We start from the raw sequence: 14,664 nt of genomic DNA, 5'->3' as shown, positions 1-14,664 counted from the left end.
AGATATAAAATATATAGAGGTAAATCTATAAATATCAACAATAATTTATAAAGTGATAAAATAATTACTAAAAGCCTTTAACACACTTCCGTACACTGAGGGAAGGGTCGGCCATCTTTTCTCTATGGAAAAACCAGAGCGAGATTAAAAAAAAAAAAAAAAAAAGCAAGGGCAAAAAACTTTTCCTCCTTTCAAAAGCATTTCTTTTGAAGATAGTATTGAATAATCCAACACGGCGAAAGCAATAAAACCAAAACCAAGTACTTCACCAATTCGGTAGAAAACTCGAGGTCTAGAGCGAGCGGAACCAATGTTGTCGGTGACACTGACAGAGAAGAACTGGAGTGGTTAAGAAGTATATGCGGTATCTGGCCGATAGTCGGCGCTGGTGGGCACACACGCAACCTTCATGGCGATCGCTCGCGATTTTTTTGGAATCTGTCGGGCCGTCGGAGACGTCAGTTATTTATATATTCACCGGCTAAGTTTAATATTTAAAATTGCCAAATTCACAGCCAGAAGATCAAGTTCTCCCTGTAACAGCTGAAATTTAATTGAGGTTAGAGCATTCTGCAATGGTTGTGGTAGCCCTCCAAGAGCTGACAGGGTAACTACCCTGCTGGTTGTTTACACCTTGTTAAAAGTTTAACTTCCGTATTCCAGCCTTTGCTGTTATTCTACTCTAAATAAGTAAAGAACAAACACTTTGTATTTGTACAGGAAAACAAAATTTAAAAGCTCTGATTAACACTAATGTTAAGGATACGGAACTTACTTTAATGGAGGAGGTATTGGTGATGTGCCAGCCTGTGGACCAATTGGAACTGGTACTCTTTTATTCAAAAGACGTCGTCTCCCTGACGGATTTCCACTACCACTTGTCCCAGAAGAGTTAAAGGCAAACTTGGGGGGATCATTCCAAGCCCGTTCATGATTTCCTTAAAACAATAAATCAATGTATAAAACAATGACAGTATTTCTAGCCTGAAAATAAAGCCTGTACTTTGCAAAATCAGATTATGAACTTACTTAACGGGAAGACTATTCTAAAACTTCATCATCATCATTTTTCTCCTCCTACGCCTATTGACGCAAAGGGTCTCAGTCAAATTTCACCAGTCGTCTCTATCTTTAGCTTTTAATTCAATACTTCTCCATTCATCATCTTAAAATATTTATATTAATAAAATTTTAATATTTAATGAAATTTGTATTTTTCCTAACTATACAAACCTTTAATACGAGTAGATATCTCGGAGGTGGTGGGTGAGACCAGTACACCTGAAAGACCATAGAGCTCCCAATTTGACCTTTAACCTAGGACTGCGGGGTGGTTGAGGCAGGAAGTGTAATTGAAATTACAGGTTTGCATAGCTAGGAAAAATACAAATAACTTAGAAAATTTGTACTTTGTTCCTACATGAATAGGAACATGACAAATTTGTAGATAATTTGTATTTTTCCTTACTAGACAAACCTTAGCTATTTAATAGGGGTTATTACTTTCAGCATAGCTGAAATAACGAGCCATTAGAATTTAACGAGGGTTTACTACCCCACCGCTAGTTAGCGGGGGGTAGGGAGGGTAGTTTGCTACCCCCCCCCCACACACCTGTGCTTGAGCTCACTTTGCTTAGAGGTAGGACTTCAAGGGGGATAGAGCTGGCGGGCAAGTTTGATTAAATAGCTAAGGTTTGTATAGTTAGGAAAAATACAAATTATCTACGAATTTGTCATTTGTTCCGTAACTGACATACAAACCACGCTATTCAATAAGGGTGACTCACCCATTAGGAAGGGTGGAAAGTCCCGGCCAGTACTGGCTTTTGGCTTTGCCCGGGGACTCAGTATCCGAGTGTGTCAGGACTCAACAATAAGGAGTCCCTACGCAAGGGCTGCGGCCTACATAAGCTGTGTGTGAAGGTATAAAGTGTGACTCGTCCTAGGAAGTTGACCTGTAGTCCTTTAGATGGAAACTTTAGGCTAGGACTCTCCCAATACCACCTCGTCAGGGTATGGGGACGTGACAGTATTAGCTTAATACTAGGAACACAAGGAAATATGGTTTACCTGCAGTGGTTTGAGGTCAGCTGTGCAGAGAACCCAGGATGCTGCTTTCCCCAAGAGAGGGGAGGATGAAGAAAAGAATAAGGGCCAGACATACCTTTTCATTCATGCAGACTAAGACTGGGTAACAGTGCCCTCAACCTTCTGCTACTTGTCCATTAAGGAGCCTGAGGTTTTAAACCAGCTGTTGTGCAGCCACCACAGGGCCAATAGAAAACGTATCAAGCCTCCTGTGGGTCACGTCTTGCAGGTAGTGGGCTGTGAAGGTCGTCTGATGCTTCCACACCCCAGCTTGGAGCACCTGCATCACTGAGAAATTTTTCTTGAAGGCCAGGGACGTAGCTACGCCCCTGACGTCATGTGCTCTAGGGCGACGTGACGGAGGAGGGTCTGGATTCAGGGACAGATGAATCACCCTACGAATCCATGCCGAGATGCTGTTCTTGGTGACCCTCCTCTTAGTCCTCCCAGTGCTCACAAACAATGCCTGCACCTGGGGACGGACTGCAGCCGTTCTTTTGAGATATAGCCTCAGACTCCTTATTGGGCACAGTAGGAGATGGTCTGGGTCATCTGTTACAGAACAAAGACTCAAAATCTGGAAAGAGTCGAACCGAGGATCCGGCACTCCCGGATTCTGAGTCTTAGCAACAAACTCAGGGACGAATCTGAATGTTACCTCCCCCCTCTTAAGAGACCCGAGAACTCGAACCACATTCCATGGAGGAGGTCTCACTTCCGACTGAGGGCAGGTAAGTTCATAACTTCGTATGAGTAGAGAAAGTTCCAGCGAAGAAGAAATGTCCACTCCTTTGAGCCTGAAGGCTAGACTTAAGGCTGAGCGATAGCCTTTCACTGCCGAGACTGAAAGGCGCATTTCTTCTCGCAAATACACGAAGAACTCTGCTATTGCTGGAATAGTGGCATCGAGTGGAGAGATACCCCTTCCACTACACCAACCACAGAAAACTCGCCACTTTGCCTGGTAGACCCCTGCGGATGACCTTCGCAGGTGTCCAGACATCCTGTTCGCAACTTGTTGCGAAAATCCTCTCTCTGAGAGGAGATGCTGGATAGTCTCCAGGCGTGAAGTCGAAGCGAAGCTACGGCTTTGTGAAAGGTGTTGGCGTGTGGTTGTTTGAATAGCTCGTGTCGTGGAGGAAGTTCTCTCGGAAGTTCCGTTAGGAGTTGCAGAAGGTCTTGGAAACCATTCCCCGTGATGCCATAGCGGAGCTATCAGGGTCATCGAGAGATTGACCGATATTCTGGTCTTGTTGAGTACCCTCCTCATCAGACAGAACGGGGGAAAGGCGTATACGTCGATGTTGTCCCACCGTTGTTGGGAGGCATCTTGCCAGAGTGCCTTGAGATCCGGGACTGGGGAGCACTACAGCAGGAGCTTGAAGTTCAGTGCTGTAGCGAACAGATCCACAGTCGGGGAACCCCACAAAGTCAGGACTTTCTTGGCTACTAGATGATCCAAAGACCACTTGGTACTCACTATCTGAGACGCTCTGCTCAGACTGTCGGCGAGCACATTCCTCTTGCCTGGAATGAAGCGAGCCGATAGTAGAATCGAGTGGACTTCGGTCCATCTCAGTATCTCTACTGCGAGATGGGATAGCTGCTCTGAAAAGGTACCTCCTTGCTTGTTGATGTAAGCCACTACTGTGGTGTTGTCGCTCATCACCACCACAGAGTGACCCACCAGGTAATGTTGGAACTGTTGAAGGGCCAGGAATACGGCCTTCATTTCTAGTAGATTTATATGGAGGCACTTTTCTGATTCTGACCACAGGCCTGAGGTCGTGTGGTGCAGAACGTGGGCACCCCACCCTTTCTTTGAGGCGTCCAAAAATAGCATCAAATCCGGGGGAAGGACGAGAAGATCCACTCCCTTTCGTAGGTTCTCGTCTGTCACCCACCACTGAAGGTCCGTCCATTCCGCAGGACCCATAGGGATCATGACGTCCGGGGAATCGTGACCTTGATTCCACCGGGTCTTGAGTCGCCATTGGGGAGATCTCATTCTGAGGCGACCGTTGGGAACTAGTCGGGCCAAGGATGAGAGGTGACCGTGGAGACGTAACCACAGTTGGGCTGGGAGCTCTTCTAGTGTGAGGAAAGGAATCGCGACCCTCCTCAGCCTTGCTATCCTGTCGTCAGATGGGAAGGCTTTGTGGAGATTGGTGTCTATGATCATGCCTAGATATACCAGTCTTTGAGTAGGAAGCAGAGCAGACTTCTCGAGATTTACCATGATCCCCAGATCTTGGCAAAGTCCCAGAAGTTTGTCTCGGTGTCGAAGAAGGGCCGACTCCGAGTCTGCTAGGATCACCCAGTCGTCCAGATAACGGAGGAGACGGATGCCGATCCTGTGTGCCCACGACGATATTAGGGTGAACACTCTGGTGTAAACCTGTGGTGCTGTGGAGAGACCAAAACACAGCACCTTGAACTGGTAGATCTTGTTGTCTCGGCTGAATCTTAGGTACTTCCTTGAAGATGGATGGATTGGGATCTGGAAGTACGTGTCCTTCAGGTCCGGTGTACACATGAAGTCTTGCGGTCTCACTGCAAGTCTGACCGTGTCTGCCGTCTCCATGCTGAACGGGGTCTGCTTGACAAACCTGTTCAGAGCTGAAAGGTCGATGACTGGTCTCCAGCCTCCAGACGCCTTCTTTACAAGAAAGAGTCAACTGAAGAAGCCTGGGGACACGTTGACCACCTCTTGGAGAGCGCCCTTCTTCAACATGGTTTTGATTTCTGCCCGAAGGGCTTGCCCCTTGCCGATCCCATGGCAAGGGAGCTTAACGACACTGGATTCGCAGTCAGGGGAGGTAGAGATGTTGTGAACAGGACGCGATATCCTTGACTGATTACGGATATCGTCCAGGAATCGGCCCCGAGTTGCTGCCACCTGTTTGCGCAACTTTGTAGGCATCCCCCCACTGGTGGACATGCAGGGGGACTGCCAATCCTAGCGTTTGCGGCCTCGGCCACTCCCTCTAGGATTTTTTCCTCCCCTGGAGAACTTTTTGCCTTTCTTGTCCTTCTTGACAAGAAAAGGGCTTAGACACCGTTGTCTTCGCTGTAGCTGCCGGTTTCGTGGTCTTGGTAGGACGTGGTTGCTGGGTTGCTGGAGGTTTATAGGGCTTCGATGTTAAAGCTCTATGTAGGAGAGAGTCCTGGTTGGACTTCCTTCACTCCTCAGCCGCCTGCTCCACGTCCTTAGGCTCGAACAAATTCTTACCCAAGATGGAAGAATGTCTAAGCCTGCTGATCTCGGTACTGGGGACCTTTTGGTGGAATCTCTGAGACACCGCATCTCGACGTTTCAAGATGGTATTAGCCCACAAGTTCGAGACTTGGTGGGCTAGAAACTCGATGGTACGAGTGCCAGAGAGTAAAATGGTCTCCATGGCCTTCCTGGTACTCTCTTTGGACAAGTCCTCAGATCATAACAGGATGCCCAGAGACCCTAGCCAGATGTCCAGCCACGAAGTTGCCTGCATGGCACACTTCGCCACCTTCTCCTGGCTAAGATCTCCGTCGCCGAGAATGATACTTGCCGGTTGGAGTCTCTCTCTAGAGGGACTCCCCTGGTAAGCTCTTCCAAAGAGTGGTGTAAGGGAAGAGCTAAACAAGCCTCCTCCATGATGTCAAAGTACCTCCTCTGACGGACACAAGGAGGCGGGAGGAGTTTGTTACCGGCGCTGGAATGGCTGGAGGAGGCAAGCTCGGAGAGCTGGCCTTCGACCTTGTCTCTGGCACTCTTAACCCCTAGAGACCAGGGCAAAGCCGCGCTGGCCTTTGAGGGTTTTTGACTATCAAAGACTCGGTCCAAGACCGTGTCCTTGCCCTCACGAGGGAGAATCTCTGGATCCGCGAACCCATTGAGATTCCTCATAAGGGTCAGAACCTGCCAGAACGCATGCTGATTCCGGTAGCTCTCCTCCTGAAGGGCTAGCAGCGAAGTCTCCTGTCCCCAAAGGCTCTTCTTGGGGGGACTCGTGGATGTTCTCCAAGGGCTTGGCTGGCTCTGGTCTAATCCTTGAGGATGACTTCGGTTAAGACTTGGAGTCCTTCGACTCCCTTCTTGGAGGGATGTAGGACTCCAACAGTGATGGTGGGAGGCTCTTCTCCACCCCTAACCGAGAAGACTTCCCTGCGCGAGGTGGGGTTTCCCTCATTGGTGCGATGGGGGAACGCCTCACCTCACGTGACTCCCCTGAGGACGGGAAATCTTCGTCCGAAGGGGAGGGAGTGAAAGTCTGGGGGGGTGAGGAGGCCTTCCTCAAAGACTTCTGAGGAGTCAGCTTCGCCCTTGGAGAAGTTACCACGTCAGATAATCCTCTCTTCCTCTTCAGGGGAGTCGAAGCTGCCACTGATTTGTGGCCCAGCTCAGAGAGAACAGGCTTAAAAGCCTGCATGACCGCTAGAGGCCCAAACCAGGGCTGCTGACTGACAGCTGTGCTGTCAGACACTCCCTCTGGAGGGAAAGGGATCGTTCGATCCCTAGGAGGAGTTACCAAAGGAGGGTCTGCCTGAAGAGAAGAAGAAGAAGAAGGAGAAAAGGGAGAAGGAGAAGGGGGGGGAACGCGATGATGATGACCTGGCTGCGCGGTGTCCTGCAGCCTCGCGCTGGGGGTCGAGCAATGGGTTTTGTCCTGGGTTGTGCTGGCGCGCGCGCGCAGGCGAATGTTGAATGGCGAGGGCGCGCGTGGGCGAGCGATGGTGCGCAGGCGAGGGCGCGAGGACCGGAGAATTGCAGAGGGCGCGCAGAAGGCTAGATGAGCGCTTGCGTGCGCGAAGGCAATTGTTCAGGCGCGCAGCATCTCGAAGAGCCCGTAAAGGCGATAACGTTGATCGCACGCGCACAGGAGATATATCCCTTACGCGCAGGCGCGCAAGAGAGCGCACATCTGGTTGTATAGGTGGGCGCGCGTCGGAGACTGCGCGCAATGGCACACAGGTGAAGGATGGCGAGCAGGCGGGGTCCGATGGCGTGTTGGAGAGCGCTGGCGAGCAGGAGAAGAGGTTATCTTCCCCTTTGCGACCAGATCAAAAGATCGTGGGCGCGCAGGTGAGCGCTGGCACACAGGAGAACGGGGGCGCGCATGGCACGCATCAGGGTGAGGGCGCGCAGTAGCACGCTGGCGAACAGGTGAGCGTTGGCGCGCAGGAGAGCGCTGGAGCACTATAACATGATCATCAGCAGGCGAGCGCTTGCGCGCAGGTGAACGTTGGCGCGCAGGGGAAACCTGGCGCGTAAGGGACTTAGACACAATTTTGTGTGAAAGTCGCTTGTGCCCCGAAGGGACCGTTGCCCGTTTGACAACAGGGTGATTAGGCGCCCACAGCGCGTCAGCGGCCAGGAACGGCGATGGCAGGTCAGCAGGTCTGGCGGGTGGAAGGTGGGCGTGTCCTTTGCAAGGACAACCTTCCACCGAAGGAGATCGCGAACGATCTGGGGAGAGGTCCAGGGATGTAGCTGGTAGAGTCGGCGAACGACGGCGAGGTTCCTCTGCGGCGGACTGCGGAGATGATGAACCGAAGAGGCGCCTCCTAACACCCTTGTGAGGTGACGGAAGGCCTCTACGGCGAAGAGGAAGGCGGGCTTTATGCCTTATACGCCCTCTGGGGGCCGTGGGGTCAGCTGGCTAACCATCAGCAGTCCTTCGAAGAGGAGTCTCTGTGAGTGTACTACCCCGGGGGGAGAATCACCGGCAGGAGAGACCGTTGGACTTAGCTCCTCCCTCGAAAGATGTTCGGAGGAGGGAACTAAGCCTTCAGCTACATCAACAACATCAGGAGCAGAGGTTTGATACAAATCATCAAAAGCCTCTGCCACAACAACGTTGATGATAGACAGAGGATCAACCTCTGCTAAAGTCGGCGATTGTTTGACAACTGCCCCCAACCTAATCATGTCAAACAAGGCTTCCTTGGAGGGCGAACCCTCAAGCCCCAAGGAAGCCCAAAGCTGCAACAAATCATTATTAGTAACATTTACATTTATATCCTCCCCCAGGGGAGGAGGAGGGGCTGCCTCACAATGGGAGGCAACTCCCTCTCCCAAACCCCGAGATCGGTCAGTAAAACTACGGCCTACGCAACCACTCGACAGTTTCTCGGAAGAAACCAATCAAGTGGGAGCTTCAGTGGAGGTTTGGGCCATGAAAGAAGAGCCCTTGGGATTTTCTCCTTTCAAAGAAACATTCGAAGGAGAAATATCCCGCCTGGACTTCTTCTTCCGGCGCCGGGAAAACCTCTCCCACTGGGAGGTAGACCACTCTCTACACTCACCACACACATTATTCTTATCACACCGTTGGCCCCTACAGTAAGGACACAAGGTGTGGGGGTCCGTTTCGACCACCGACATATACGTACCACAAGAGCGGTCAGGTAAACCAGGACACTTACGCATCGCAGAGGCCAACTTCACACACACTCTGTCAAAGGAAAAGCAAACAAAAGATTAGCAATGGCTGTCAAAGAAGGCGAGGGTGACAACACACACGTCCGACTACCACCCGAGCCGAGAGCAAAGTGAGCTCAAGCACAGGTGTATGTGTGTGTGTGTGTGTGTGTGGGGGGGGTAGCAAGCTACCCTCCCTACCCCCCGCTAACTAGCGGTGGGGTAGTAAACCCTCGTTAAAATTCTAATGGCTCGTCATTTCAGCTACGCCGAAAGTAATTACCCATATTAAATAGCTTGGTTTGTATTTCAGTTACGGAACAAACCCCTATTAAATAGCGTGGTTTGTATGTCAGTTACGGAACAAACACCACATTAAATTTTATAATACAGTAAAGCTATTATTATTATTACTTGCTAAGCTGCAGCCCTAGTTTGAAAAGCAGGATGCTATAAGACCAGGGACCCAACAGGGAAAATAGCCAAGTGAGGAAAGGAAACAATGAAAAATAAACATTTCAAGAACAGTAACATTAAAATAAATATTTCCTATTAAAACTAGGAAAACTTTAACAAAACAAGAGAAAGAGAAATTAGATATAATAGTGTGCCCGAGTGTACCCTCAAGCAAGAGAACTAACCCAAGACAGTGGAAGACCATTGTACAGAGCTATGGCACTGACCAAGACTAGAGAACAATGGTTTGATTTTGGAGTGTTCTTCTCCTAAAAGAGCTGCTTACCATAGCTAAGGATTCTTTTCTACCCTTACCAAGAGGAAAGTAGCCATTGAACAATTACAGTGCAGCAGTTAACCCCTTGGGTGAAGAAGAATTGTTAGGTGATATGACAAAATTGGAGATAATTTGTATTTTTACTAACGATACAAACAATTAGCTATTTATTAGGGGCTATTACTTTCGGTGAAGCTGGAAGGACATGTCATTAAAATTTAGCAAGGGTTAGCTACCCGTCACGCTAGTTAGCGAGGGGTACGAGGTAGCTGGCTACCCCCTTTACTCGCACATCTGTCTCTGACCTCACATTGCTTGGAAGTAGGACTTCAAGGGGGACAGGGTTGGCAGGTAAGTTTGTATAAATAGCTAAAGGTTTGTATCGTTATGAAAAATAAAAATCATCTCTGAATTTGTCATTTGTTCCGTAACTGGAATACAAACCTACATTATTTATAAGGGGGGACTCACCCATTAGGAGGGTGGACATTCCTACAAATGTGACTTTTTGGTTTTACCCAGGGATTCCTTTTCTTAAGTAGGTCAGTGCCAAAAATAAGGACCCCCTAACACCTCGCTAAAACCTTGCTATGCAAGGTCTGCGGCCTACGCAAGCTGTGTGACTGTAAAGGTAAAAGTTATTCCAAGTCTTTGTAGGAAAAACTGTTGTAACCAAGACTTTCCCAATACCACCTCGCCAGGGTATGGGGACACAACAGTATTGACACAATACTGTACTAGGTACACAAGGGAGCATTCTTTACCTGCAGTGGTTGAGGTCAGCTTGTGCAGAGAACCAAGGCTGCTGCTTTCCCCAACAGAGGGGAGGATGAAGAAAAGAAAAAGAACCAGTCATTCCTTTTCATTCATGTAGACTAAAACCAGGTAACAGTGCCCTCAACTTTCTGCTATTTGTCCAATAATAAGCCTGAAGTATTAGACTAGCTGGTGTGCAGCCACCACAGGGCCGATAGAAAAAATGTCGAGCCTCCTGTGGGTCTCGTCTTACAGGTCGTTTGGCACTTCCACACTCCAGCCTGTAGAACCTGCATCACCGAGCAATTTCTCTTGAAGGCCAGGGACGTAACTACGCCCCTGACACCTTGGGATGATGGAGAAGGATCTGGATTCAGCGCATGAGCCATGATTCTACAAGTCCATGCAGAAATGGTGATTTTTCTCTTGTTCCTCCTGGTGCTGACGAAGAGTCCGGGCTGCTGCTGTTCTCTTAAGGTAGAGCCTCAAACTCCTTGATCTGGGTCTCCTGTTACAGAGAGGGGACTCGTTATCCGGAAGGAGAAGAATCTAGGATCCGACACCCCGGGATTCTGAGCCTTGACAACAAACTTAGGGATGAAGCTGAACGTTACCTCTCCCTATTCCCTGGAATGGACACCGTCCTAGAAGGAAGGTGTCCATCGCCTTCCTGGTACTTTCCTTGGAGAAATCCTCGGTCCATACCAGGATTCCCAAAGACCCTAACCATAGATCTAGCCACAAAGTAGCCTGCATGGCATACTTCGTGACCTTTTCTTGGTTGAGGATCTCTGCATCTGAGAACGCAACCTGACAGCTGTAGAGTCTCTCTAAGGTGATCCTCTTAGTCAGCTCCTCTAGAGAATGGTGGAGTGGAAGAGCTGGTAGAGGCTCGTAATACCTCCTTTGCTGAACGCGAGGGTATGGGAAGAGCTTGGCAGAGGAGCCCGAACGAAGAGAAGAGAACTCGGAGAGCTAGGCGGTGATCTTAGTTCGGGCTATCTTTACCTTTAGAGAACGAGATTCCTTGGGTTTAGTGCCCCTACATTCATCAAATGACTAGTGCGAATGCTTGCCTATTTTTGCCTTTATAGGCAAAGGCAGACAAGCCAGAGCTTGGGCGCATGCTGAGGAATATGAGCGAGTTGGAATGTTTCCTCTCTGGAGAACCAGACTGACGTTTTCAAGGAACGTTTTGGTAAGGCAACGTTTTGACAGGATACCGTTGGTTCTTGGGATCTCTAATACTTCGGTGCTCATGCTCATAGATGATCGTCGTCATTATCCTTACTCGTCTTCTCTATTCTTGGGGGTAGGTTCCTATAAAGACAAGATGCATTTCCTATACTCAGCTTTTTTTATGTGTGAACACAGGGATGGGGTGTGTATATCATCTATAGTACGAGCGGCATCAGGGGTCCTAGGGGCAGCCTTCTTCCTTTATCTAGGGGCGTCAGCGCACAGAGATCGCGAAGCGTCCAGTGAACATCAATACCAAGGGAGGGCAACAGCACACTTAGGTCTAGGTCCTTGCAAGGTTCAAGAAATATGTTGGCGGGAGTGCTTTGGGTGAGAGGCAGGGGTGTATTACTTCCAGTAAAGAGAGAAGAGGAAAAGTGTGCAGTTACCATTGAACCCAAAGAAGGAAGAAGAGCCTATGAAGTTCTTGGTGATCAGCTACAAAGCAACCAAAATCAATTCCAAAGAACCCTTCCTAGACCTTTTCTTCCTTTCCTTCGCAAACTCAGTCCACTACTGCCGAGGCTACTGGCTACACTAAAGACAGCGGGACTCCTGCGAATAGGAATGTCCCCTGCAGCAGCTACATAATTCATGACAGTCCACTTCCTGCCTGCTCATATACTGGCCACAGCCTTTACCGGGCTTACCAGGACACGGCCATATGTCTGATCATGGAGCCAAGATCACACACAATACCAACAACCATACAGAAAGAGAAAGCAAAATGGAATAAAAGTTCAGCTAAGCACTGAAAAATATGTCTTTACTCTTCAGCGGCCAAGGTAAATGTGAAGGCAAGCGCTACCTGTAAGGTGGGCGGGGCTTCCCTAAAGAGCCGGTTGTGTTTACCCTGTTAAAAGATTAATGGACGTTTCTAGCTTCGCTAAAACCATGCTCCTATTAACGGTCAAAAGTTTGTAATACGTATAGGAAGACATTCCTAACAGGCAATTATTTCCATTTGTTTAATATACAAAGAAGCTACTGTTAAATTGTTGTGTAGTCATAAATTGTGTTTATGCTTAAACTGTGATACTGTTTATTAGGGTAAAAACATGTTTGGAGGTGTTACAGCAAATTTTATATTTCAAAAACATGGTTGTGGTACCATTTTTCCAACCATTTCTGATAACAAGGGCAATTTTTTTTTTTATAGAAAACACATTTTGAACCATGGAAAACTACACTTAGGATCAGGTAAGGTAACAGCATTCTTGGGGAGATAGCAGGGGAGCCCACCAATAAGATCAGAGTATCCAGTTATGTAGGTTTGGTAGTATTTCTGTTTGTTTCCCTTGTGAACTAGGGTTATTAAGTCATAAAAACATTTTTTGGAATTCTGAATTGCGCCAAGGTTCCAATAATACGGGAAATTAAAAAATTTTAAAGGGGGAATTGTTTGTTTGCTACTCAAGTTATATACATATAAGACTATTTCTATAGATAAAATAGTCAAGAGATTATAAATACTGAAAATATTTCATTGTAAGTAACATCTTTATCAACGGAGCCTTTGTATATCAGAAGCCAGTTCCTCCCGTGTGCATAGAAAAAGGATACTAACTAACCTAAACATCCCCACATAACCTACAAGCCGTGTCCTTCCATACCTACATAAATAACCGCCCCCTACGAACCCCTTACTCTCCTATGTTCTTAGTCAGACGTCATCATAAATACAGGGGAGCCTTTATATATCAGCGGCCAGTTCCTCATGCCTTGCATTGATTAAAAATGGACATCAACTAACCTAAACTTTCCCCCAAAACCTAACCTACAAGCTGTGTCCTTACCTATATATCTAAGGGTGGGGGGTAATGCCCCCTGCAACCCCCCTTACACTGCCGATTCTAAGTTAGACATAATAATACATACAAGTGGCCACTATCATACATACACCCCCACACAAGTGCCCACTATCATACATACACCCCTAAATTTACATACATACATACAGGTGGCCACTCTCATACATACACCCCTACATCTACATACAATCCAATGAGCATTTGCAGATCCATGGACAGAGCTCAGTTTGGGCATAGAAACAGAGAATTTCAATTTCTCTTTATTGAATCATAGATATACACTAATCTAAAAGACCTTCACCTAACCTTGCCGGGATAAGGGCTTTACTCACGCCTGCGACAACTCAATTGCTTCCACCATCCTACGACTAGTTCAGGGTGTGTCTGTCATTTTAGAAACAATTTAAACAAACAGTTTAAGGTCGAATGAAGAAGGTTGAGGGTGTATGTATGATAGCGGCCACCTGTATGTATGATTACGGCCAACTTAGAATACATCAGAGGAAGGGGGGTCGCAGAGGGGCGTTAACCACCGTTAGGTAAATAGGTAAGAACACGGCTTGTAGGTTAGGTTCGGGGGGGGGGGGGATTTAGATTGAGGCTCCGGTTGGGGGTGTATGTATGATTACGGCTAACTTAGAATACAGCAGTGTAAGTGGGTTGCAGGGGGGGGGGGCGTTAGCCCACGGTTTGGTAAGTAGGTAAGGACATGGCTTGTAGGCTGGGTTGGGTTGGGTTGGGGAATTTAGATTAGTTAATGTCAATTTTCAAACTAAATGAGGAACTGGCCGCTGATATACAAAGGCTCCGAAGGTTGTTAATAAAATTGCATACCATAAGTGTTGTGGGTTTTTGCCACGGTCACCCAACTTGACACACCCTAGAATGCCTTCTTGGTTGGCTAGTAAATCAAGTTAAATTAAAACACGTCATTAGGATGCAATCTTTCACATAATCTTATATTCTATTATCTCTAAACCAAGCAACGGAAAATTTGCACAAGGTTAACCTTCGCTTCCATTTCGGCCATCAGGTGCAAACTTTCATTTTGCTTTCCTCTTTAAACTGTTATCATTAGCTGATGGTAGTTTTACCTCAGGGTGACAACACACTAATTTAACTGACCTGGTCCAATTGGATCCATAATGTTGTAGACGACAGTGCAAAACTCAAGATAAGATGACACTAAAAGCCAAGATAGTAAAAGTTGGCAAACGACAACAACAACACACAAACATGTGTTCTGTATTTGACGTTTCAATAGTAAACTTCTTAATTCCTCTCAAGTGCAGTTTAGCCTTCCTTTGTTTTTGTTTTTCTAAATTCGTACTTTTATCATCGTGATACTTTTGTTTTCTTTATTTCTAAATACGTACTTTTATAATCAGGATAATGTCTATTTCATTTCTAAATTTCGTATTCTTTTGGTTTTTTTCTAAATTCGTACTTTTATTAACGTGATACTTTTGTTTCTTCTTCTTTTTTTCTAAATACGCACTTTTAACATCAGGAGGATCATTTTCATTTAATTTTTCCTTTCTAAACAAGCACTTTTTTTTTGTCACACTAGGCTCTCACAATCCCTCGGGCATGGAAAGAGAGTTGTCATACTCTGGTGAGAGGGGTGTGTGCGC

At 47.3% G+C, this 14,664-nt stretch overlaps 1 protein-coding gene across 1 annotated transcript in view; it reads right to left on the bottom strand.

Annotated features, from left to right (window-relative positions):
- The window catches only part of LOC137658234 (steroid receptor RNA activator 1-like), a 40,560-nt gene extending 26,218 nt beyond the window's left edge, over positions 1 to 14,342 (bottom strand). Inside the window, exons 1-2 of the mRNA XM_068392918.1 lie at positions 14,156 to 14,342; positions 776 to 938 (exon numbers count right to left, since the gene is read on the bottom strand). Of these exons, the coding sequence (XP_068249019.1) occupies positions 776 to 938; positions 14,156 to 14,174 (182 nt within the window). The 5' untranslated portion in view covers positions 14,175 to 14,342. The remainder of the gene's footprint in view (positions 1 to 775; positions 939 to 14,155) is intronic.
- Positions 14,343 to 14,664: the final 322 nt, after the last annotated feature.

The sequence above is a fragment of the Palaemon carinicauda genome, chromosome 1, assembly GCF_036898095.1.
Source record: "Palaemon carinicauda isolate YSFRI2023 chromosome 1, ASM3689809v2, whole genome shotgun sequence".
Classification (NCBI taxonomy): domain Eukaryota; kingdom Metazoa; phylum Arthropoda; class Malacostraca; order Decapoda; family Palaemonidae; genus Palaemon; species Palaemon carinicauda.
The sequence above is the reverse complement of the archived record's forward strand: the minus strand, read 5'-3'. Positions and strand labels throughout refer to the sequence as shown.